The sequence below is a fragment of the Motacilla alba genome, chromosome 2 (genome assembly GCF_015832195.1).
Source record: "Motacilla alba alba isolate MOTALB_02 chromosome 2, Motacilla_alba_V1.0_pri, whole genome shotgun sequence".
Lineage (NCBI taxonomy): Eukaryota > Metazoa > Chordata > Aves > Passeriformes > Motacillidae > Motacilla > Motacilla alba.
In genome coordinates, this window is record NC_052017.1 from 68,045,011 (window position 1) to 68,071,930 (window position 26,920).

Here is a 26,920-nt window from a genome sequence, read left to right on the forward strand (position 1 = left end):
AATTAGACATTTAAGAAGGTCAGATTTTCTTCTATTTATATACAGAGACTGAGCTATTCGTGTTTGGGGGTTTTACACTGAAGTTTTAGCATGAAAAAATTATCTTGAAATATTTTTTTTAGTCTAAACTTTAAAAAAATTTTTTTTGGGAAATGTTTGAATCTTTTGAAGGTCATCGTCAAGTTGGCCACAAAAGGTCAAGGGAGAGTTAGTTTGCTGTCTTGCATGCTTCTTTAGAGATAATAAAAAAAGTGTTCTTTGGAAGAACTTGCTGTAAAGGGCAGATCAATTTTAAGGGATAAACAAACATCTGTGGCCCCTGCTGTCTTGTTTTCTATTAGAAAGAATAATAATCATCTTTTGAGACTATGGGTTTTTCCAGTGTGGAGTTTTGGTTTGGTTTTTGTTTTGGTTTTTATTTTGTATGCTCACTACCAAAAGCCTGGCAGCTTTTTTGCTTTGATTTGTAATCCCATGTAATTACAATTAGATTGTTTTCTTGGGGTCAGGATTCCTCTTTGGTTTGTGTTTTGTTTTTGTTTTGGGGATTTTCTGGGTGGGGGTGCTGCCTGTTTTTATTCTAATGAAGAAAGAGAGGAAAAAGCAGACAGAACATCATCATAGCTTGATTTGGACTTCATTTCTTATCAATCCCCAGGAGCTCTGATACTGTGGGAGCAATTCTTGTAACTGCTGACTCCTCTTACATGCATCTCACTTTCCTTTGTGAGAAAGAGTTGCTCTGGATGAATTCAAGAGACTGGATGTTCAGATCACCCTTAACTCTCCTCAAAAATACATTTATTTCTGTAATGTATTATGCAATGTTCTCATCTTTCTAAATAGAGTTTTATTAAATCTTAGTCTAATATATGCTCATCTGTGTAGTAGCCAGGGGTTATATTGAAATATCATAAAGAGAGCCAAAAGTATATTAATAAAAAATGTACTTCTGTTTGGCAAGTAAATCCTCTTGTACTTACCTTCAGTGGTCTGAGCTAACAGCTGCTGGATACTCCATCATTGCCTTGTGTTCAGAAACAATGAAACAATTCTGGTTATTTAGCACAAAGCATATTTGATGTACATACATATGAGACATCACTGCTTTCCCCCGTTCCTCAGGGGTAGGATAGCTGTTCCTAAACTGTGTTAAGTTCCACTGTCTCTACAGCTTCTCTTCTAATGGTACACCCTTCCTCAGATGCTGGATCCCTGTCCAGGCTTTCTCAGCTGTCCCTTCCCTGGTGCCTATTTTCCCCAAGCCTATGTCATGCTTGGGATTGATGGAGAGGAGGTCTTGCTGTTTCCAGCCCTCCTCAGTGCTTTGTTTAGCCCCACTTCTCCGAGTGTTTGCTGGAGCCAGCGGTGGCCTTGCACCTTTCTTGAAGACTGGCATTGCTGTGTCAGACACTGTCATTATCCTGACCTGCTTGACTGAGTCACTGGGAACGGTGCTTTTTATAGCGCTGCCAGTCATTAGAACTGGAAATGGTAATAAAGGACATAGTGCTTATTATTTAACACTGCTGAAATACATGTAGTGAAGAGGTCAGATGCATAATTTAACCACAGGGATTCCAGTGGCCGTGTTAAATCACCCTTCTGAGCTAATGTCCTGACTTGGCACATAAATCTTGGTCTTTAGCTTGGATTGTACATAAATATCTTCCCTTAGCACAATTCACTTGCAAGGCTTTTTCGCTGCTAAATGATTCTTTGAAGATTTTCATCTATTCTTTATCACAACATCAACATCACCATACTGTTATAAACCGAGTACACACTGTTATAAACAGAGTGCACGTGTATTTCTTGAGAGGTACATCCTCAACCAGCCCTTAGTCAAAAGGCTAGAAAAAAGTCTTTTTAATGGTCCATGTATCATCTCACCTGCCAAAGGAAGGGTGCTGAGAAACACTCTTTATATTTTGTTTGTTGGAGAAACCCGAGATCTCCTTTTAGGCATTTGCAAAAGGGTTGCTTCAGGTAAATTATTAGCATTAACACAATGAGCAACATTGTGATAACTAAACATATGTAGTCATGAAGCTTAGCAGGAAGCTGGAGTGTGTGTTCAGCAGGGACTTTTCTGACTCTCTCATTAGCTTCCTTAGTGCCTGCATCTTCTGGCCATGTGCAAAGCCAGTTATTATCTTGGGACAACGTTTTCATGGAAGCTCTTAGTTACAGGATTGATGGTTGTTGGTTTTTTTCCCTCCGTTACTAGGATGACCCATCTTCTGTATTTGATTGCATTAAGTGGTGGGGATGTTTGCTGTTTTGCATGTTGATTTGTATAATGGAGACCAAAAGCTGGTGATGGGCAAGGACTGAGCTTGATTAAATTGCAGAGGTTGATGGCGCAGCATCCCTCTGTGTGCACTTGCAATGCTCCAGAACATTCCACCTCTTGGGGTTGGCGTTAAGAGGGAAGTGGTTAGTTGAAGGCTGCATTTTAATCACTTGGAGCAATTATGTAATAATATTTCGTGTCTAGTCACAAGGGAATTCCTGTTGTGACTGCTTTTATGCTCCAGATGCCTTGTTTTCCTGCAATGCTGTTGGCTTGGCTCTCAACTTCCCACTTGATTTGGGTTGAGTCATCTTCTTTCCAAAGTGATATGGCAATAATTTTACCTATTTGCCACTGGTTCAAACATTCTCATGCCAATTTGGCTGAGCCTCTAGCAAATTGTCCCTGCCAAAAAGAGCAGAGCTGAAGTCAGAAGAGCCAAATGGTCCAGGAGCAAGGATGTCTGAACTTGGATTGGCTTGGTCTATGACTGGTGCTCTTTGCTCCTGCAAGGGGAGATGTCTGTGCTTAACCGTTCTTCCTTTTCCTTGCTTTTATTGCAGTTCTGACATTTTTTTCTGAGCACACCTTCATCTGATTCATCTTGTTAGCCTGGTAGAAAACTTCCTCTTAAAAGAAAGTTTTTTCCTCTTTTCCTGGGTGTTTGACTGGGTTAATTGAAGTTAAATTGTTCTCTGCAGTAACATGTGCTTTAGTCTGTGGTGTTGCCGTGTGGGATTATTGCTGGTATCTGCAAATAGCCAGAAATTATAAAACAAACAAATTTCTTTGTGATAATAGTGATGATGAATTTGGCACAGTTTGCAGAATAATATTTCTTGGGGTAGAGGATAGGTGTACATTTAAATGGACTTTCAGAATATAGTTATTAATTACTTTGAAGGGATCCCTCTGACAAGGTCCTTCCCAAAATAAGAACTGTGCCACCCTTATCTCCTCCCATTTGTTCCTGTAATCTCATTTGTTTCTGCATATTCTCCAGTTGGCTGGCCTCTGCAAAGAGACTTTAGAAATGCTGATGCTTCTTTTTTTCCCTCTGTAACTGAGAGGATTTGTCTTGTCAGTGTTAGTTCCTGGCTGACTGGCTTCTACCTAGTCCCAAATCAATGAAAACCTTGAGTTATTGTACCCACTGCGGTAGTTGGGTCAGAAGTGGCAATATTGAAGCTACTGCATCACTTTGTTTCCACTGAAGAGATTGAAGGGGGTGTAGGCACCTGCAAGGCCTAACTTGCAGAGGGCAGAAAGTCTGTTTAAATTTCTTCCAGCCAAGGCTTTGGAATGACTCTCAGCTTCTAATGGGTAATGGAGGTCTCAATGAGTCCCTGGGGTCAGAGGCATCCAGAAATACTGCCAGACCAGAGCAAACATCTACTACTATTTTATTTCATGGCTTCCTCAGCTGTGTGAGAGATCCCAAACTATTTTTTTTCTCTTCTTCCCTCTGCAAGTTAGCTGATAAAGAGTCAATGGTTACTGCTCTGAGCCTTCACAGACTTGAAAAATCTTTCTGTTAGAGAGGAGGCAAAGGAGAGCTGTTGGCTTGTCCTGCTGCAGCTGTCCTGACGCCTGCTTGCACACACCAAGTGGTTTCGGAGTTTCCGGATTATCAGTGCACAAGTGAGCAACACCCTGAAAGAACAGGGGGAGTTTCTGGGTGAGGGGCATCAAGGAAGGGGATGGCTCTTTTGGGAACAGCATCTGCAACTTCACATGTGAAGAACTGTCCTCTGCCTGCAAACAGTAAATAATCTGATGTTTGAAATAACCAAGTGTGATATCACAAGACTTCTTGTTCAGTGAGCCTAGATACTGATTTTACTGATTTGGGGGTGTTAGGTACTGGCCAAAGCCTTTTAAAGCAGTTGGTCTACCAAACAGAGACTGGAATAAGATGGATACTGACATCGGAACTCAGGTAGTTTTGAGTTTTTGTCCGGCATGGATTCTTTTTCACTACAGGAAATGTACATGCAGTTCATGTTTATCATCACCCTTAAGATAAAGTGTCTCAGTTACAGGAATCTGATTTCAGCTTACCATAAATAGTTTGTAGCATTGCTAGAACTAACAATGATCCTTCAGGAAGGTAATTTAGTATTGAAATCTCTTTAAGACAATCTTAGCTTTCCAGGGCTTGCTATTGAACTTTTCATATCAGTAATTTTTTGTGTATATGTCAAACAATTGCCTTTTTTTTTTTTTTTAACCCCCTGCATGAACGTGATGTTTGAAATGCTTGGGGTTCTGTTTGTTTTTGTTTCCACTCCCTAATACATCCTGTATCTCTGTCACGTAATTTAAATATACCGACCCTGCCCATGTTGTGACAGAAATTGCTGGCTGTGGAGAATGTTTACCAGCTGTGCAGGCAGTCTAACCCCAAATTTCTGAAGTTCATTAACAGTTTTAGCTCTTCTTATCCTGGCTACAAGACTGCAGTAATAAAAGGTGACCTCGTGTTTTTTTAAAGCATTTGTCAAAGAAAGGAACTGGCACTCAGGAAGGCATGTAATGTGGAGCCAGTTCTGATGGTAATGTTGAGATGAGGCTTACAGGACAGCCAAATTTCAGGGGTTCATTTCTTAATGAAACAACATCTGGAATAGCACAAGATTTATTATTTTCTTGAACTTCAAGACTTTGACCACACTAATGTTGAAAAGTCTTAAATTAAATCTTAACAAATCAGTTCTAAAGAGCTGCTAAATTTAGGAAATGCTGAAAGAGATACAGTGCTTTTTTATATATCTTTTTGCGTATCTTTTGTTTTTCCTGTCAGTCTATTTGTTCCTGCCCACCTGTCATCCCTTCTCAGGACAGCTACTCTCACTCCCTCCCTTTCATATTCCTTCCTCTTCCCGCTCTTCTTCAGCGCAGCCAGCCTGGCGCTGGCTTACCCGCAAGTAACTGTGGAATTAATTAGGCTGAGATCTTGCTACAGAACAAAGGACTGGGATTTGCTGCAGACAATGTGTAGATGATCAGAGTAGCCTGTTGTAGCTGCAGCTTTGCAACAGTGCTGAGTGTTCAGTTCTTGCACCAAATTCCATCAAAACAGCTTTTTCAGGTTTTGGTCACCTCAACTCAAACATGTACTTAGCTCTTGTAATGTAATTTATTTTTATATTTTTTACCAGCCGACTTTTGACAGTAGATGACTTTGTGTGCATTCTGAATTCCCTTTTAAAGTCAAAGGGGGAGGAAGGAACCTGAAGGAGGAAGAAAGGAGTTTCAACACCCTTTCAATCCATGTCATCCAGGGTGTGTTGCAGAGGTTTCCAGGCGAACCCCATTTCAGTGTTTGATAACTACTCAGCACTACTGGAGTTGCTCTGGTCCGCACCCAGTGTTGGTGCTGGGAAGCCTGCCCCCACACCAGCCTGTAAAAACTGGCAGGCAACAGGGATTATTGCGTGTGTTGAGTTGTTCCTGCTGATCCATGCCGTGTCATACCTGCTGGGAACATGCAGTAGGTTTGTAGCTATTCCCACAAAGAAGGATCAGTGCTGTGCTCCGTGTGACTGGCATGCTTGGGGTGGAACCTCCTGCCTGTCCTGTGAGCGGATGAGGAGAGGCTAAATATGCTCTGATGGGCTGGATAGGAAATTTCAGTGGGTAGTACAAGGCTTTGTTAGCATTTTTTAGTTTTTCTTATAATCTGGGAGAGCTCCAATTGCCTGTTGTTAACACTGAAAAACAAGAACAAAAGACTAGGTAAGTGGACGTATCCTGAGCCTCATTTCTGGGATGCCTATCTAGATTCCCCAGGAGCAAAGCTGTGAGAGTCAGGAATGCTGCTTGTGAGATGCAGGGAAGCAGTATGTTCGCCTTCTCCAGCAGCAAGTGATTTATAGTTACCCTTGTGCGTTGTTTTCGGAGCAGGGTGGTCTGATTCCCTAAAAAAGGCTCCTTGCCTCCAGACCGTGGTGGAGGAATTCATTTTGGCCCAAGTACTGTCTCCCTGCTACTCTGCAGCACTCTGGAGCTGCCTGCTGGCCTTCAGGCCAAAGTCCATGATCATGCAGACAGTGTTGCAATGTCCACCCTACAAATATTATTAAGGATAGGGACTGTAAATTAAACTGTAAAACCTTTTCCCTGCTGTGTCTTCCATGGCTGCGTAAAACGTTGTCTGCTTGAACAATACAAGCTTGACAGACCAGTTTCACCTTCTGATTTGTAAACCAAGTGGAGTATTTTTCTCCCTTCTTCCCTACCCTTAATATTATTTAGGTCTGAATTAATACCAAACCCTGGAGTTTTTTTTCTCTCTCCTTTTCTTCTTGCCTGAGCTGCAATAGCCATAGCTTGCAAATGATGAGAGGGCAAGGTCATGGCAGCAATAATTGTGTGTCAGAGTTAAGGTGTCTGATCTTTTTATCTAAGGTCGCAAGTATTTCTCATGAGGAATGACTTTGTCCTCTTGTCTACTGCTTCACCCTTTTCCATTTCAGAGTTTTATGCCATGCTTGAATTTGTGGGTTTTTTCCCCCTGGATTTAAAAAAGCCTAACAAGATAGTAAACTAGGTTTTGCTGTCTCAGCCTTGTCAAGCCTGCAACATATTTTGTGCATGCATGTTTTGGCAGTCTGAAAAATAACAGTCCACAAAGTATTAACTTATTTTTGATAATGCGATGATAGTGAATGTTAATATTTAACTGCAATGTTGTGGGGGTTTTTTTATGTGTGGCTTCTATTTACAGGGCTTAGGCTGGTTCTAAATACAAATTTGATAGCTCGTTTGACTTTTTTAGTTTGGTTATGAAGTCAGTCTCAACAGCATGCACCTGGTCCAGAATACATGTGGTTGTTGGCTGAAAACTGAGGAATGGTACTCAAATGCCACATTTCAGTGTTTGTGTGTGTCTCAGTCCTAGGGATGGGCGTGGTTGCTCATGGTCTTTTCATGCAGCCAGAGGGAGGCTAACAGCTACAAAGTCTTACAGCAAAGACTAGATTGGAAATTAAAGTCAGTTTTGTGGTGAAGTCTTCTAATCGTGTCAGAATACATGTAGAAAAGTTGCTTAGTTGCAGGACAGAGATGTAAAAGAGATATTGAAATATCTTGATGCTGCTCTGTGGAAAATTATTAATATAGTATTATGAATACTGTGCAGGAAAGCTGCAAGCAAGATTTTGTATCTCCCAACTCTTTGATGTTAGATGACATTATGGAGTTGGGAAAAACTAAGTAGATCACATCAGCTGAGAAACAAGTTAGTTGACTGATCATGATGGTAAAGGCTGGAAAAGATCCAAATGTCTCAGAATAGAGGGAACTCCTACTGAAAATAAAAGTAGTAGTGATGGAGAAGTGGGTGGTACGTGGATGCTACTAAAGTTGATTTAATTATGTTGAGTATTCAGAAGATTTGTTAATCATATGACAATCATATTTTAATTGTTAGTGTATTAGCAATTATTATTTACTTAGCAAACTTCCTTCTTGCCTCTCCTAATGGGGAAAAAAACAAATCTGTGATGAAAGCAAATTTGGGAATAAAAGAGCTAATTGTTCCTGACTAAAGTGTGAAGTTGAAGGGTAGATGAAATTTTTCAACTCTTCATTGTCTCGGGGGGGGCATTATCTTAGGATTCCCTTGATGTGCCCAGTGGAGAGCTTGGAGGGTGTTTTTTTGCTTATGGCATAGACTAAGGAACAGTTTAGTGCAGAACACTAAATCTAAAATCTTTTCCAAGTTAGTTTACTGGCATCGAAATGGAGTCAATGTGTGTCCTTTTACATATTTGAAATTCCGAGCTTGTTTTGTGACTGCAATGTTGCTTGAGTCTTCTCTTCAAGCTGGGAATATGTCCTTTAAAGGTGAGCCGTGACTGAAAGGCTTTAGCAAGGCCTTTCAGTTGCCTGGGGGCGATGGAGCCATGCACATACTGCTTGTGAGCAGGACAGCATCTCCCTGTGGGGCACAGTGGGCACAGCCTGCTTACTCCGAGGTAATTAATAAGAGGCACTGTGTCTCTGCCTCTCCAGTTTCAAGCAGCTTGAGGAAACCTGTGCCTTAGGTTTCCCATTATGATGACAGAGTCAAAGCTTTCACACCAGGAGGAAGTGCTGTGTTCTGTAACGTTGCTCACACAGTAATGTGTGGCACTGAGCCTTTGTGCTTTATTTTTTAGGCTGAAATAGCGGACTAAAAAAATACGCACTTAAAAAGTTAATGCAGAAATTACACAGCTAAGGTGTGCATGTCAGAAAATTGTGGTTTTGAAGGAGATGTATTTCAGCAACTTAAGCTATATTAAACTTCACAAGTTTCCTTAATGGTTTCTGAAGTCTGTGGCTAGGCAGTCCTGTACTATTTTGTAAAGATGGTAGCTGTTTTCATAGTTCATATTATGCTGCACAATCTAATTATATCTTTCTTGGAAGACAGCTAAGCACATGTCCCCTGGCTTGTGTGCCACCCCCTCTTTTTCTCCCCACTCCTCTCCCTCCCCATGTCCTCAAAACCTTTGTCCCTGCGGTAGTATCAACAGTCATTTCTTTGCTTTACTTTTCAAATGGTGCATTGCCCAGGTGGTCAGTCATGTCCGTAGTTAAAACAATCTGACAATTTCTGTGTACATGACCTTGTATTCACTGTTCACAAGTCATTTTTCTGGGCTGCAGTTTTCCTTGCCAGGTGTCTGCTGTGGTCAAAAATGGTTTTACTGGTTTCTGAGAGTGAAAAGTACAGAAAACGTCGTTTCCACTGTAAGAAAAACAAATTGGATAAGAAGCTGAACCAAACAAGCCCTTGCATCTGTTGAGTTAGCAAGTTCCAGTGTATGGAGATAGGGCCCCCAGGATTGAAGGAGCGGGGAAAAAGGCAGATGTTGAGCTAAAGGTCATACTGGGGTACCAGCAATATTTCTCTTGCCACCTGAGTAAAAGTTCTTGATTATAAACTTCTCAAAATACCAGTGTGTACTTGCTCAGTAAAAATTTTGTTTTGAAGCATTGAGGTTCTAAGTGCTCAGGCACTGGTCAAAGATTTCAGCAAAAGCATCCACTTATGATAAAGCTGAGCAATGTTAGATGTACTTGGCTTTTAGAGGTCTAGCATCATAGAGAGAGGAAGTAGCTTGAAAGTCAGGTGTTGACTGTGTGTTGGGTTGAGGCATTCCAGTGTAGGTGTGGTGTAGGCTTGAGTGGCTGTTTCAAGAAAACAAACAACAAAACCTCTCAATAATTGGTTTGTTGTTTTGCTTGTGTGTTGTGTTTTCAATGACTCGTCTGGTTTCCAGTCCACTTGTGTCTGATTAAAAACATAAGGAAAGTTGTTGTTTAGAGAGGTTTGGTTCTGAATGTGGCTGGTAAACAAAAAAATAAAATTATTATTTTTTTATACCTTCTTCTCAAGTCTTCCAGGATTAATTCTATTAGTTTTTTACTCTACCTAATTTTGTTATTTTCAGATGTGATCTTGATATTTCCACCCAGCTGATTGTACTGATGGTCACAAAAATGCCATGTATTCTCAAGAACACTTTATTGACACTTAAAATACAGATTGGGAGTACTTTGCCCAGCTGTGAACTCAAAGGAGAAGCACCCTTACTCTGAACCCTGAAGATTAAATAGTTTAAATGCTCTCATGTTGCCAGGGCTGAGAAGGAGATAAAGAGATGCCTGTGGCACTAAAACCCCCACAGCTTTAGGTGTTGCAGTTGGAGCATCTCTCTGGGAGGCTTCTTCTGCAACCTCCCTTGTGTGGTTTTACTGCACACTTATTCCCTGTAGAGTTGAGCATCACACCACTTTCTGGGTCTCATGCACTTTCTTTAAGATTAAATGCTGATAGAGTGTCATTTTTGCAGGGGGCTGAGAAAGGGAGGAGGGAAATTATGTTCCTTAGCAGTCTAGAGGGAAATCTTGGTACAGTGCTGTCCTGTGGCTGTAATTATGAATACTACTCAGATCATTCAGTTCTGTGGAAAGGAATTACTGGTAGGTATTTTGTATTAGAACTACTGACTGCTTTGCTTTCCTATTTGTTTTGGGTTTTTTTTTTTTTAATAGTGCTTGGTCTGCTGACTTGGAGCTTTTCCTAGAGGAATAAGTACCTGGAGACTGTTCTGCCTGTTTAATGTATATTGTATGAGAAACAAAGCTGTATTTTTTTTTATTATTTTATTCTTTTTTAAAGTAACTTTTGTTCAGGTTGTTAGAAGTTTTTAGAAAAAGAACACTCTAAGATAATATGAAAGCATCCCTGGATAAGGTGTTTGTATAAAAGATGGATTCTACTTCTGTGCAGGGTAAATTAACAGGGTTTGGTCATAAAAAGAAGGAACAGGAAGGAGAGGAACAAAGGAAGATGAGACCCGGCATACCACAGTGATGAAGAATTGATTCTTATTTTCATTTATTGGTCCAAAAATCTTTCCCTGATGAGCAGACAAGCTGGTGGCTTTTCCCCAGGTAGGGTTTGATGCTGCTGTGACATACATGATACATAGAGGACAGGGCTTCCCAAGTGAGACCTTCACTCAAGGGATTGGGAAGTCATAAGTGGCATGTGAGACATCAAGATGGAGAGTGTAAAGGCTGACACAGCTGCCTGGCTGGGGAAGGACCAAGACTGCAGCTTCATTCCTGCTGACAGGCTTAGAGCCTTCCAAGGCAGCAGCTCTGGTGATCCTCTGGTGTCTTCTTGCTGAAACCACTGCAGAGAGCAGTCACAGCAGAGCTGAAATCCATCTGTTTGGGGAAGGGGGTGCTTTCTTTCAGCAGCAACCCGGGCATCGAGCATTGGAAGCAGACTGTGAAACCACAGTGTGGGAAGAGGGGTATGTGTCTAGTTCCCCTCTTGTGGGATTTTTGTGCCAGACTCTGGCTTAGTGTTGTACCAGAGAATCTCTCCTGCTTTCTCATCGCTCCTTTTTAGGACAGAAGGGTCTGCCTTGCATATCTCGTGATGAGGTGGTGGAGGAAGAACCAGCCAAATCCCCAACAGGCATTACCTGTTAGCAGTGGGTATTCAGTGTGCTTAGGTGACACAGACAGCATTATGGCCACTGGAGTGCAAGGGCTTTTGAGACAAGAGCCCTTAATTCAGACAGCTTATGTTTGTAGTTACAAATATGCAGCAGATTTCACTTTTATGACTTATAGCAGTGCAAATACTGATGCACCATGTGAACCCTGTCCAGATTTTCACCCTTTGTAAAGAAGTTACATGATGGTTACTATTTGGGTGTGTTACCTTTTGCCAGGTGTCTTCCCAAGCATCCCATGTTTTAAATAGTCCTCCATCTTGTCATGAATTATAGTGAGTCACAGCCTGGGTAGTGACTCACTGATACCAGTTAAACATTAGGCTCCTGAAGGTGTGACTCCTTCAGCTTTGACCAAAATACTCTGTCACAACATGAAAAAAACACTTGCAATACATTGCACATCTGCATAGGTGGCAAATTATCTATGTTGCTGTGCTGCTATGAAAAAGAAGCTTTGGCTCTTTAATGTTCCTTTTACCCCAACATATTTTAAATATAGTTATTTTTGGTTTGGCATAACAATACAGTTGTTTTTGTTTAGCAAGTCACTTTATCTGATCTCTTTCTTGTATTGGGAGGATGGATGGAGGACAGAAAGACTTACAAAACCCAGGGGCACACAGAGAAATCCCAGGGAAAGGTTAGAAGCATTCTTTCTTCAGGCTTGACACTGTCAGCTCCTAAGTGGGATACCAGGGGATTCAGCCAGAGCAGTTATAGGATTTAATGGTTTCCCTGCTTGTAACAGATTAATCTACCCTTTGCAAGAGGTGGTAGAGGATTACTGTCCAGTCTCCAGCCAAAACAATCTCCCAGTGCAGATTTACTTGGAGTGCCACTTGAACCACTTGAACTGTCATCAGCTCTGCCCACCCCAGTGTTTTGTTCTGCTTGGAAACATGTCGCTCCTTTTTCCTTGGAGCAAATCTGAGTGTCATCTTGGTAGGATGAAACTGGTGCTTGGAGCAGGACCTGCCATGGCTCTGGGCACAGCTGTGCCTTGTGGGCACATGTCAGCTCTGTTCTGCTCCGCTGAGCCCAGGTGTATGTAAGGGGAGAGGCAGCACTGATATTGTATAAAGGTTCCTGCTTTATTTCTAGCTCTTCAAAGATGAGGCTTTTCCATGGGGAATGGAAGGGGGAACACAGGTCTCTGGCAAAATCTCTGTGCTTTCAGCATGACAAAGCTTTGCTGGTTTGCTCTGCTGCTGTGCTAAGATATGTGGGGATGATACACTTGCTATTAAATATGTATTTTGTCCTATTAATGTCATCTTTACCTGAGGCTGCTCTTGACTTCAGCATTCATTTTTCTTCTTTCTCCTTATTCTCGTCTCCCTTTGCAAGCTAAATGCCCTGGTGGTACCTACAACTGTCCTGCCAAATTTATTTTGGGTGACTGCTTCACGGTGACCTCTCTCTGGTTTGTGACAGCTGCCAGAGGAGAAACCAGGATATAATTCAGCTCTTAGTACTGAGCAAGTAATTTGGGGTCATGGCAGATTCTCCAGAATTGTGTGTTAAAGCAACTGTTGATATATTTCACTATTTGTGTATTCACAAATTTGGAAGGTTTTGCAGAGGGAGATATTTTGGGAAGATCAGGGGCTGCCTGGTCTGTCAAGAGTCTACCCGTGTGGAGGAGGATCAGCTCCGATTTCTGCTGGCCTGCAGTGAGGATTAACAGAGGGCAGGAAAGGCACAGATGCAGGGTTTGCAAGGAAATAGATGTTTTTGTTTTCAGAGCAGCTGGGGAGTTGGACAATAGCCTCAAAAACAAACAAACAAAGGATGACTTGCAGATAAGTTATCGAGAAGAGTGGGTGTGTTTTGGGCACCACTGAAGGACAAGCTGATAGACTGACTTTTCTCCTGCTTTTAAACTCTCTTGCTCTCTGTGCCAGTGTGCCAGAGGGGTTTGACATCTGTTGTCCTGGACTGAAATTTCACAACAGCCCTTCATGAGATTTTGGCTCTTCCAGCCACGAGCCTGTGCCTCTGTGTAATCTGGTACTGCACATTCCCTGCCTGGGGCTTGCGTGAGGACGGGCTAGCACTGGCTAGCAACAGCAAGCTGTGAAAATGGAAAGCCACCAGGATATCTCCTTTTCCTTTTTGCACTCGGAGGACACTACTGTTCCTCTGACATCAATTAATGTATAAAAAATTATTGAATTTTTAAATCTGTTATTGTATAAATATGAATATTTTAATAAACTTAATTTTTTATCTACCAAAAATTGATTTATCAGTTTTGAGCAGCATGTACACCTTCTGGATTGTGAAAATGTGTCTGGAGAATTTTAAAGCCTGCCTCTGCCTCAGATGTATCTTCTGAATTTTGCTTTGTTTACAGCTTGTCTGGGCAGATATTTTTGTTTTCTAGCTGGAGATTGGTTCTAGAATTGTTGTATTAGTAATTGCATTTCCTCTACTTGCTTCTGAAAAGTCAACATTTTTGGAGAGCAATCCACGGTGCCTTGCTGAGTTCTTTACTGCAAATTATTCATAGCTATTTGGTGGAAAAAATCCTTCCTCACATTATTTACTTATGGTTCTTTAGTGCCTCCAGTCTGTAGGGTGGAAGATGAGACATATATGTCCCAACTTCTACAAATCATGAGCGGGGAACTCAAAGTACATTTAACTTAAACAAAAAGCCTGAGCCTGAATGCTGGCACATTCCTTTCAGCCACAAAATTGCTTTACCTCTTGCTGAGGTGTATATTGTAGCAAGGACATCTGTGGTGTTGGACCAGAGGGCTGCGTCTTGCCTTGTTTGTGGAAGGGCTGTGCGTCATGGAAATGCCTAAAAGTGCAGTGCACCTATATGAACTCTTTTCAGGGAAGTTTTTTTTGAAGTTGCATCTGACTTTTAAAAATAAATTTTATACTTTAGCTTTGTGTTTTTGGCTATGAAACCTCAGTTACTGGTGTCAGAAGGGCTGCTACTATTACGTTACACACAAACAGCCATTTATTCTGCAAAGTTTCAGTTCTGGAGTATCTGACTCTCCAAAGTTAGCTGTACTTACTTGTCATGAAAAGTGTGTAGCTGCCATTACCATCAATATTTGAACACTTCACAAACCGCGGGCAAACATATCCTCTTACATTTATTCAAGGGTATAAAAGTAACTCTCCACACTTTACACATGAGAAAGATTACGTTTCATGTCTAAGGGCAATGAGGATGTTGGGCTAAAGCCAGGAATGCAGTCTGGTTCTTCTGGTTTCCTCTGCCTCAGAGGAAAATGGCTTGGAGTTTAAAGAAGCCTCACTAGAAACCTTGTTGTTCCTATCTTCCTCATAGGGATGAGGCAGTGTCCTAGTGACAGGTTGCCTGAAATGGTCCATTTCCCCTTTCTTTGGACAGAAAGGTTAATTTCAGTATTAGCATAGCTTTATTGTGGAGGTTCAGATCTTGTCTGGTCTCTGAGCTGTGAAAAGTCGCTGTGGGGCTGCTGTCCCAAGAAGTTGCGTGGCTGCACTGGGACTTCCAGCTGCTCTGTCAGGCTCCATACCAGAACTTGTCCTGACAAGCTGTGCCTTTATTCAGTCTTCATCTCCCTTCCACCACCTTGGGAAATGAAGAGGCTTTTCTGAAAGGGAAAGCATTGTGACACTGAGAGCCTCGAGCAAATGGCCATTAGGGGTCTGTGGCAAAGGAGCTGCTTCTCCCCAGGTTTCCAAGCAGGGAGATTAATTTCCTGAGGAGATTAATTGGAGCACTTGCTCTTAAATTGTTGGGTTTGCTGCTGGTGGGCTTTGTGGAGCTCTGGTAATGGATGTGTGGGGCTGGGATAGTGAGATGCTCCAGCAGCACCAGTTCAGGTACTGCCAGCACCTGATGGAGATTTCCCCTTAGGCTAACCTCCTGTAGCCTGGAGAGGGGGACCCTTAATTGTAAGATATTGTCATTTTATAATTAAGGATCTGATAAAACTTGCTGAGGTAAATGAGTCTCTGCGTTGCTTCTTGGGGTCTGGGGTTAGACTTGAGGGGGGAAGCTTTCCTCTGCCATTTCCTTGCACTTGTGCTAGGATTGACCTTTGGAAGAAACTCTACACTGTATTAGTATGTTTAAACACATCTGAGGTACTAATTTATTTCAATATATCTATCTCTTTTTTTCTTCCAGTGGGATCTTGTTTGTGATTCTGCCTGGAAAGTCCACATTGCTAAGTTCTCCCTGCTTGTAGGATTAATCTTTGGCCACTTGATAACAGGATGTATAGCCGACTGGTAAGCAAAAAATCTTTTAATGCAATGTAACTGTAAATAAATAACAGTATTAAATATTGTTTTGATTGCCTTCTCTTGATATTCATTAGGAGCCTTTGCATAATGGTTTTTAAGGTTCTGAAAGAATCATGGTGGACAAACAGTGTAAAAGAGTGTTAATTTTTTCTGAGTAATTTATATCAAGATAAGTAGCACAAACTATTTGTTATTTGGCTTACATGTTTCCCACTGACACAATTTATTGCAGCTGTAAAGCTAGTATAGAATTAAGTATTTTCTAATTAGACAAGAAAAGCCTTTTGTTTAGGGTTGGGTTTTGTTTTCTTAACGAAGCGAGAGGACCAAAAGAAATTGGAAGCAGCATTGATTTCATTGAATACATGACTAATATAATGTCAGCCCTGTGCTTACACAGTACCTTTTGGTGAGCTGAAGGCCATTTTTTGCAAACCTTTCAATTGTTCTTTTTTTTTTAAAGTTCTTGTTAGGCAAACATTGTGATGTAGTGTTAAGTCAGTGTTAAATCCTTATGTGCTGCTAGTATTGGGGTATTAAAATTAAAAAGAGTAAATCATAATTCCTTGAATTGAGGCAGTTAAAACACTATTGGACACCCCAATGATGCTTTAATTTAAAAAGGTGTTCTTGTACTGCAGAAAAGGGGGGGGGGGAAATTACATGGATGACTCAAGTGATTTCAGTGGAAACTTGAAGCAACTCAAACAATAGTTCTACAGTGCTGTCCTAGTCACTTCAGTGCCTTCCTGCACAGTTGCCAGTGTTGCTGCTTTTAATGGCCCCAAGTTAACTCTTTTGCCATTCATTAAAACAGGAAAAGAAGAAGAGTTGCCTATTAGGGAAATCTTATAAAACCTCAGCAACTTGCCAGCCAGTTGGGAGAGAAAAGGCCCCCTGCAGCATGGCAGTAATTTGGATCAAGCATTCCTAGCTAAATTGCATCTTAATTCCTGAATAGTCGCTGAAAATTTTTGGGCAAGAGACGAATCATGACTTTTCAGTGAAGCAGGGAACATGCATGAAATACAGTTGAATTTGATTAAAATACCACAGTAAAATGGAGATCTAAGAACCCATAGAAAGTATAGAGGGGAAATGAATGAGGGATCTTGCTTGGCTTTCCTAAAATGGAATCAGTGTGGAGAAAGCAGACTTATTACCAAGTTAGGAAAATGTTGCTATAATTGACAAATAAGCCACAAATAAGTGAACAACTTGTAGCCTAAGGCACTGGCTTGGGGAGAGAACTGCAGTAAGCAGATTTAATAGCTCTCTGCCACCAAAAGGAGCATCCTGTGCTTCCATCCATTTCTGTCCCCAGTGTGTACTGTGTGCTGCCACATGAGCTTGTTGGACCCCTGTGCAAGCTGCTTAGCTGAGCTAATGCAGCATAAAATTACCCTGATTTTCAAATATCTGGAAATGTCTAGTGAATTTAGGAGAATTGGTTTCCAGCTGTGGTACAAAGGAGAAAAAGGATAACTTGGTGGCTGGAGGGAATAGTGACCCTTTTGTGGATGGCTGGAATGGACATGGTTTGCTGCCACCAAAGCTGGTCCTCATACTCCTGTTTAGTCCACATTGCCAGCTGATGCCCCGACACAGCAGAACTCCTGTGCTCAGTAGGGTTTTTTGCTGTTTAGCAGTAGCATTTGGGGCTGGTAAAAGAAGACCTAAATGGAATTTACTTTGCTAGTTAATCACAGCTTGAATTTCTGCTAAGGTGTGGGGTTGTGTAAAGAGATGGATACAAAGGGGTTGTACAGATTGTACCTGGTAGAAAGAGAAAATTAAGAAAAACGGATGTCAGTCCCAAGCAAGAGCCAGGGAGATTAAACAGAGTAATGCATAAAAAGTGTTACAAAAATTCAAAATCTATTTTCATTTCACTTATATACTACTCTCCAGTTCAGATAATTAGAAGACGTTTTGGGGTTTTTGTGCCATTAGGAGCTTTGCTTTTCCTCTTTGAAAGAAGCTTTTAAAGCTGAATGAGGCCAAAGCATGGAGTGTATTAAGGCAATTTGCTAAGTAAACTGAGTGCTCCGTGTTCAAAACACAGTAGGTGTGCACACTGGGACAGCTCTGTGTGGAAAATCTATAGGAGGAAGGTCTGCAAACGTGCTCAGCTGTGGGAAGACCAGCTGTGTCCAATGCCTGAATAAGTTACTTGTTCCACAGGCAGAGACTGCTGCTGGCAATTCTGCCTGGTCTGGACAGAGCCTGTTGAGGTTTGTGTAGAAAGTTTCCTCCTGGAGCAGGTGGGCATGTTGTTCATGTAGCTCAAAGACAGTAGGTCTGTACCTCTCATTGCCCTGTAGTCCCCTGCTTTTCACCTGCTCTAATGCTTTTTGGAGCCTTTGAGTAGTTCCAATCCCAAAAGCAGGAGAGAGCCTGCAAAGAATGGCATGGGCAGAGCAATTTGACCAGCTGTGAGAGCAAGGCTTGGTTATCTCAGGGTGGCAAGGTACATGCGTAGGAGTATGGGAGGAGCAGCTCTTGTCCTCAGCCCATTCACTCTCCCCCTGCAGTGCAACTCTGGCATTAGGAATATCTTTTTGATGTATTTGCTTATCATACCGTGTGGGAGCTGCAGATTCCTCAAAAGCCTGGGCTTGCTTGTATCCCTGGTTATTTACCTGTGCAGGCAGCAGTCAGCATTTGATCTAGATAGCAGCATGCAGTGTAGGTGGAGACTTCCGTGATACAGGAATCTCTCTCTGGAACAGTTTGGATGGCAGCAGATAGCATCCTGGGGCTGTTTTACCAGGGAAATTGTGTATGGTTTAATTTCTCACAAGCATTTCCATGTACTGTTAGATAATTCTGTCTGCATATAAAAGGTGCTTTTTAATGCTCTAAGATACCTTCCTGTCAAAACACTGCTGGATCACCAAATATATGACTGATAGCTGCCCTGAAGCTTCAGTTTTTTGAGAAGTGTGCTGCATGCCTTGGTGAAGAAGATGACTAGTTTTGTGCTTGTGAGGAAATGCCTCTTACCAGAGGGCTTTTCTGGCCTCAGTTGATTTTTACAGGCTCAGGAGGCTCTTGGATTTTCTGATTTTTTTTCATTAGCAGCAACCATTCATTTGTGTCACTTGTATAATGGTAGAAGAAATTCTGTGTCCTAATGATGGGTAACCTTGAGTACAGGGGGTGAGGAGGAGGGGAAGAAGGGAACTGAAGTATGCTAAGCATGAGGTCTTTTTCAATCAACATCAGGGAATGGCAGGTCAGGCTTGTGATGAGAATTAAGTTCCTAATTCTGAGTGTTTGCATAATGCCTTTCATCTGCAAAACACTTCCACAAATACTAATTGGTATGAATTACAGCTTGGCATAACAAAAACGGGCTTCAAAAGTCTGTGCAGATAGCTGATAACACAAAGTTTATAGGCTTTTTTTTTCTGTATTCAAGGTTTTACATGAGGTATTTCCCCTGCCTGCCCAAGGGCTGTGTTGCATAAATACAAAACGTGAAGCACAGACAGCAGTCACTCCCCATGTCCAGCTGGCCCCAGTGTGTTGTGCATCACAGTGTCAGTGATATTGTGTTCCCACCCTCAGCCCCACTGCAGCTCATCTTCCAGTGGGCTGTGCTTGTACCCTGATGGAGAGCAGCCCGTTTTGACCTTGCTTTCTTCAGCTTGCATGTTGGTTCTGTTTTAAAAGCTTTGAATAGCTAATGCCAAAAAGTAAAATCTTTGAGGGGCCTCACCGGTGATACTATAGCTGAAAATAATAATAAACCTGTTTTCATGCAAGGAGCCTTGACAACACTTTCTTAGGTGTGACTTTGAAAAAGCCTGAATGATGACTGGTGCACTCTTCCAGTTCCCAAAAATGCAAAAAATTATAATGATGTCTCTTTTTCAGCCCTTCACTCCTTCTTTTATTTTAAGTACTGCAAAATCCAAAGTTCTAATTGTGAACGCATATGTATAATGTATTTTATAACTGCTGGTGACAGTCTTCTGAAATAATTGAATAGAAATGCTACAGCATGTGAAACTGGACTAAGTTGTGAGATTTAAATGCTCTTTATTGTGCTGACATTCAACCTGATGGCTGGCTTGCAGCTGACAGTCTGCTTTGAATGGGTCTGTGAAAGCTGCCTACGAAAAGCAAGTTCATGTATTCTTTGTGAAAATGGCATATGGAGCTGACTAAAAGGGATCCTCAGTTCCAGTGGAAAACTTGTGGGAGTTGACAAGTTGAAAAATTTTGGAAATCTCCACATAATGATCCAATTCTTGCTTAAAAATAGCCATGTGCTCTGGTGCTTCATATCATTCTCCTTGCAGAGAAAGAGGAGAGAGAAAAGGGAATTATAAACACTAAACATATGAATAAGAGATGGTAAAAATGTCATGTTCCTTGGACATGAAAGATCCAAACTCTGCAGTGGCTGCCCCCACAGTCAGTGGTAGCGTAACTCTTCCTCCTCATCAGCACTGTACCAATACATGCAGCTACAGGTTGCAGCTACAAAGGAGGGCTGCAAGTCCTCTGCCCCTGTTGCCTGTAATGGTTTTTGCAGTGGTTTATTCCTCACCCTGCCCTCCAGTCAGGCTGGTTTTGTGGGTCTCTCCAATGGCTATGCAGAGACGAAGTGGACGGACTTGGAGCTCACAATTTTCCTGTGAGTTTTATTATCAACTCTCTAAGGCTCAGTGAAGTGACCTGGGCCCTGTTTTGTGCTCAGTCCATGTTTGTTAGGCTTCTTCTCAACAAATGAGACCAAGAAAAGTAGTCTCCTGAGCTGGCTGCTCTTGTAGATGAGACTGAAAAGCACGTCTCTTGGGAAGAGGAGACCTCTGCAGTTAAACTATATTATGCCATGTAGTATATAATACCATATAGCCTTCTGTGCTACTACAGAAAACTCTGAGAAGTTGATTTTAATCTCCAAAGGACTTATTTATGGCCTTACAGTAGTTCCTAGATGCTTCCTTGTTTATCTTTGTTGTTTTGAAAAGGCTGGTTAAATCAAGCACCAATACAATGTGCTGTCTCTGCTTAATCCTTTCTGAGATGGACTTGTCAGTGCAAAGCTGGCAGAGAAATCTGGGATTTAGTAAGAAAAAAAAGGAGAAGAATGAAACAAATGTTAAAAATGGGTAGCAATATTTGGAAGAGATTGCCTGACTTGTTCTCCTCTTGGCCAGTTTTAATGATCCAGTATTATGTCCATCCTGGCTTTTAACACTGTTTTTCCACACTTCCTTACTTTTAGGGTTGGTCGACGACCTGTACTGCTCTTCTCTGTCATATTCATTTTGATATTTGGACTGACTGTGGCACTCTCAGTGAATGTGACCATGTTCAGCACACTCAGGTTTTTCGAGGGATTTTGCCTGGCTGGAATAGTCCTCTCCCTGTACGCACTGCGTGAGTATTCCTTCATCGCTCATACAAATGGGTTTTTATCGAGTATGTGGTTTGCTGTTCTCTGGCTTCCTGCTTTTGTTCAAACAGATCAAACCAGAACCATATTGATTGCAAAAGCTTTAGCCTGAATTTTGCTAAGGAGGATTTTTGCAGCTGTCTCTTTAGGTTCTACAAATCAGTGTGTGAAGCTGTCTCGGAGTTCATTTTAAAAGAAGTTATAAGGTGATTTGGATTTGTCTGTTGTTTTTAAACCTAGAAGTTACCTGGGTCATAGCCATAATGTGTAATGGGAGTAGATTTCACCCTGCAATATTGAGCTCAGTGGGAGACTGACCACTTTGGCTGCCTCCGGCAGTTTGTACTCTGGCACTTTTTCAGAACTTCCTCTATTACTTGCAGAAATATCCTGTGTCCCTGCCTCAGGATTGTAAAGTTACAGCAAAAAAATGTTAGAAGACTCTGAAATCCTTTTATCAACTCTTTTTATTTTTTGGTTTGGGGTTTTGTTTGGATGATTTTGTGGTTGGTTTTGTCTGTTTCATGAGGAGGAAAACAGTCTCTGAGAGAAACTTGAGTGAAAGCTTGTAAGAAATACCTACATGCTCCCATCTGGGGTGACTAGTAAACTTGTGGCCAGAACACTTGAAAACCCCCTCTGGAGGCCTTGCCTTACCTTTGGAGGGTGCATCCATGATGCCACCAGCCTAATCTGTGTCCCTTGGATATGTTCTGGAGAGCAACTTCTGCTTCCTTGGCTGTTTGTAATTAACAGGTAGCACCACACCAACCAAAGAAAACACAAAATTTTCTCCTCTTTATTATGGCTCTGGAAAAGTATTATCTTATTATATCCTGGAAGTTGCTGTACAGATCTTCATAAAATCTTATTTACTTCCTATTGTGGATGGTATCTAACCCATCAAGATTTAGCACAGTAACCTTACTTTGCACAGAGTATTTTGTAGTGTTAAGTTCCACAGTTTTTGTTTTATTTTTGGTCTGTGCCATGGGGAAGGAGGCCTGAGTGTAACACACAAGAGTTTGTTCGGTATTGCACTTCATTGTTATACCTGACATAGTACCCAAGATACATGATTTTTTAAAATTTTCTTGCCTTTGCTCATGTAATCTCTAGTAAGAATCTTACACCAGAAAATGAAACTACCACTGAAGACATTACACTTTCATTGGGAAGTAATTTAACCTGTGTGGTTCCCATGGGAGGGGGCTTCAGCGATTACCAGTGTGATGTTCAGCTGGATAATAGGCTTGTCGCAATTTTTCACAGCCCAGTTGCAGCATGTTAGTTTTTCTTACTTGATGAGGGATTTTTCCTAACTTTTAAGAGATTGCAATTGATTGTTTTCATGGGAAAATGCCAACTAAGTAGAAGTTTAATTCTGGACATTTTTATCATTGGAGTGAAAAAGTGTATGTGTTGCTTTAGACCAGACAATAGCTTGTCAGCTCAGGCTTTCACTCAGAAAATGGCATATTCTGGTTGCTTCATGCACTACTTGGTCCAGAGCAATGATTTCAGTCTGCTCTTTTATCCCCACCCCCTCTAAAATTCAGGTGCTTGCTATAACCACTGCTGTCTGGATATTCAATGCCTATAGAGAGCTAGTAGGTGTTAGGAGAGATCCGTGTGAAATTAGCTGCAGGCTGAACATCAACACACTTCTGTGGAGGTGAGAAAAATGAAAGATGCAGCACCTGTGCCTCTGATAAATCTTCTGACCTTCTGTCTCAAGAGATGAGGGAGTGAGTTTTTACTGTATTAAATAATTCAAACAAAAAAGAAGTTGTCACCTTGGTATAGAGTACTTGGAGAGAAGTAATTCCTGAAGTCTCAAGAGAATGGGAGTTGTAGGGTTTTCTGTTTGGTGGTGGTTTTGATTTTAGTCCTCATATAATCTGTTAGGCTTCCTCTCAGTCTTCACTTACTATCTTTTCTGCTGGTGTCAGAAAAGTGTGTGAAGTACTCTTATGATTCATAGCTTCTCTTCCCTTTCCCTTAATGGCCTTGATTTCTTCCCCTGGAGATTTGTTGCCCCTGAACTCCCAGCTGGCTGCCCTGAACAGAACAATAGAAAGTAGAAAGTTTGACCTGTTAGTGGCAGCCATTAGCCAAAATTTCCAAAGCTACTGTGCAGAAGAAAACTGCATAGGCTTGCATAGCCTGCAAAGGTAATTAGTCTGCCTCTGGGATCCTTTTACACTGTGTTGAGCTTGCTAGTTGTGCTTGGATTTATTGCCTGCCCGGGGGAAATTGTAAGTAACAGTTCATGATGCTTTGGGAGTGAAAAGAGCACCAAAGTGCTGTCTCTAAAACACAGAGCTGCCAAGATTGAGTTGCCTTCACCATCCAAACCACACTCTTCTTCATAGCCTAGTGCTGTTTTCTGAGCTGTGTGCCCCGAAGTGCAGAGTGTGCCAGGGATGAGCCCTGCCTTGCATGGAGGGACAGCAGGGAGCTGCTGTGCTCCTCTGTGAGCTTTCCTCAGTGCTGTGCTGAGCTCGCTTCTTGTGGCCTGCAAGTACAGCCTCTTCTTGCCTGGAGCTGCTCAGGGCTTATCTGAAGGAACCACCTTGGGATGTTGATTTGTTCAACTGCAGATTCTGCCTGCAGCTGCTGTAGTTTTGTTGGAAGAGGTGTTTCAGGTGAAATTTTTAGTGAATCTGCAGGAAGAGACAGGCTTTGTGCAGGTGATGGTGCTTGCTGTGAGGGAGGGAATCAGAGGAGCAATGTGCCCAGGACTTTCCCCTCCCGGCTGCTGTGGGTCCTTGCATCATCCAGGAGAATGAAAGGCAGCAGATCCTATTCCACTAAGCAAACACATGCAGCTTTGAAAGGCTTTTTTTTCATGCTGATGTGGAACAGGAGGGGCATTTACTGTCTTCCAGAAGTGTTTTCCTGCCTGGAAATGGGTTTTCCTACCAATCTTCATGGGTTGCTGTGCTTCTCAGCAGTTAGCACACACCTCGTACGGTCAGGGACCAACAAGAATGTTGTTTTTGTCTGTTTCATGAGGAAGCTCAGGAGGAGCTCAGGAAGCCCTTCCCAGGAGGGTACAGTGTCTCCTAAAATGCCACACTCAGCAGCAATGTGATGCACAGAGCTGGTGCTGCCTGCTGTGGCATGCTGGGTGGGTCCCCTACTATCCTTGCTTAGCAGATTTCTGCAGTAATGGGCCACCTCTTCTTGGAGGAGGGTGCTGGGACCATTGGCAAAATATCCGGGAGAAAGAAATGGTGAAGGGACGAAGAGGAGTGCTCTGGCCATGGTGGCTGGAAGGGCATGTATGGCCTGCCCAGCAGCTAAATGTAGAAGAGGGTATAGACTGGGGACTGGAAGAAGACAGGTTAAGAGAAGGCAGGGGAAAAGCTAGTTTTTTTTCCTCTAGGGTGCCTTCTGTTTGGTATTTGTTGCTGTGTGCATATCCAGAGAGGAAGGGCATTCTGCCCCTGTTAGCTCAGCACGGATGGATGCATGGTGCCACAGCCTGCTGCCCAGCCGAAGGACAGGGGGTTTGCATTTACCCATTGAGGGGAAAGCCCTAGGATGGCCCTGAGAAGAACTGTCCTTTGGACAGGCTGAGAGGGAGAGGAAGAGGTGTGGGAGCCCTGAGCAGGGTCACGGGTGCCTGAGTAATGCCTCTGCTGGTATCTGTGGATTTGCAGCAGCAGGCCAGGCATGCCAGTCTTACTGCAGATAGCTCTGCTTGCTGTTGCAACTCACGTGGGGCCAAGTACATTCAGCAAATGTGGAAGTCATGGGATAGAGCAAATCTGATTACTTTGAGGGTGGGGAGGGTGTTGCATCTGGGTCATTTTCGTCTCACTGGGTCATTGCCTTGGCCCTGACCACAGAGCAGCCCTTTCCTGGGTGCTTGTGGGGAAGGGCAGATGCTTTGGCTGGCTCAGCACAGCTCCCTTCCTTAGGGCTCGTTGCCATCAGCTGACACCAGAGCTCTCATGGCTGAGGGCAGGAGTTCCCCCTTCACCCCCTCTCCTCTCACATTCTGCTGCCCAAGTCAAGCTGGTGCCAGCATCTGCCTGAGCCCTCTGCCAGGAAAGCCATGCGCCTTCCCTCCGGAGACCACCAAGTGTGCCATTGTCGGTGGATTGTGCCCTCTGATCTTGTCCCCTGCTTCCTTTGGAAGATCTGCTGGGCACAATGTCTCTTGTGCTGCCTGAGCCTTGCCTGAGCCTGGGGGATAGAGTGGGAGTGGGGGCTCATGCTGGGCAGAGCCATTAAATGAACAAAGGAAAAAAAGCCTTCCCTTCCAGCTGTTCATGTCCTATGTTTCACAGTCAGGATCCCTGCTTTTGTCACTTTCTGGAGCCATAGCTAGGACTTTGGTGTTAATTAAACTATTTAAGGGGAAGGAGAGGAAGGGAAAAGATATTTTTCAGGCAAATACTTCTGGCAGGTTTAAAGAGCTTCCCATTGAAGTGCTGTACGCTGTCGCTAATGACTGTACCTGAGCTCAGGCAGCACAAGCCGAGGTGTGCATTTGCACACAATTGCAGGCTGTTCAGCAGTTTCATGGGTGACTGAGCTACAGATTGTGCTGCAAAATTAGAAAGTCTAGACTTGAATGAACTGGTAAATAAGTTCTGGAAATAGCTTTGCTAGAAAGAAGACGACATCTAAGGTTGGAGCAAGGAAGCAGGGGTGTCCCTCCAATGCATAGTAGCAGAATGAGTGGGCATGTTTCTTCTCTTTCACTGTTGAAAATCATAGGTTGTGTTTCGAAAGCCTGTGGAAGCATGGCAAAGGCTTTCAGACCACTTAGGATGTCCAGCTGTGATGTATCTTTCTCATTTATAGCTAGGTCAGTCTAACCTGTTACTCCTGCAAATTACATAGGCAGTGATCTGAAAGGCTAAATGTGGCTTCTTAAGATTTTTTTTTAAACGTGTGTCCTGGAAAGCTAGAGCAGAGTGCTAGAAAGTTTGCTGCTGACTGAAGAATGAGCAAGTGCCAAAACAGAGCAGCTCTGAGTGTTGAGCTGCAGTGATGTCTGATTTTTAAAATAATTTTTCTTCCAGTCAGGTGTTAATAGAAAGAGTGAGATTTATGGTTTTTTTCTTTTCCTCCTTTATTTTTCAAAAGCATATAGGCTCTGAAATCCTGAAGCATTCCAAGTTTATAATTGATTTCATTCTCCGTTTTCCTCTCATGACTCTTCAGTAGCAAGCATGGCCTTGGCGGGGCAGGTGAAGCACTGGAAACAGCAGGCTCTAAAGCTGTTCTGTGTAACCTGAACTGGCTCAATAAATAACCCTGCAAAGCATTCCCAAATTGTAGGATGTGGAAAACATCTGATTCCTTTCCAGTGCATTGACATGTGAGTTAGCTCTGCAGTAACGTGCAGTTCTCTCCACTGACAGGTCTGTGATAAGATCAAGGTTGTTAAGCCACCTACCTTCTGTTTATGTAACCAGCCTTCCTTTGTCTGAGTCACTTGACGCAGATCTGGTAGGAGTGATCACAGAGGGATCCACTGAACGAAAAATTTTAACTGGCTCGCCTTAAAGTGACCATTAATGGTTAAATGATACAGAACCACTTTGTTTATAGAGCCACCACAGGCTGTTCTATCACTGAGCCGGGATGTGATTTTCTGGAAACAGCACTGCTACAATTTTCGATAGCTTTGTGGGAGAGCTGTTAAAAAAAAAAAAAAAAAACAACTAGTATGCAGTAGGAGCTCTCCAGCTGCTCAAAAAAAGTGCTGTGCATGCCTTTTATCAAGTGCCTGGGGGCTCAATTTATGCAAGAGTGGAAAAGGTTATTGGAATTACAGTACTCTCCTTTTGAGTATAAATCTTCCTGCTCTATGTTGCTTCCCTCACTTTAGTCAAATCACAACTCATAATGGTCTGTTTGTCTCTTTTTCCTCAATACTTCTGCTGAATTTCCTTCCCT

At 42.4% G+C, this 26,920-nt stretch overlaps 1 protein-coding gene across 2 annotated transcripts in view; it reads left to right on the forward strand.

The window, feature by feature from the left end:
- SLC22A23 (solute carrier family 22 member 23) overlaps positions 1 to 26,920 on the forward strand; it is a 109,943-nt gene that overhangs the window by 2,789 nt on the left and 80,234 nt on the right. For both annotated transcript variants that reach the window (XM_038130087.1, XM_038130088.1), the window contains exons 2-3: positions 15,467 to 15,570; positions 20,828 to 20,982. In XM_038130087.1, the coding sequence (XP_037986015.1) occupies positions 15,467 to 15,570; positions 20,828 to 20,982 (259 nt within the window). The remainder of the gene's footprint in view (positions 1 to 15,466; positions 15,571 to 20,827; positions 20,983 to 26,920) is intronic.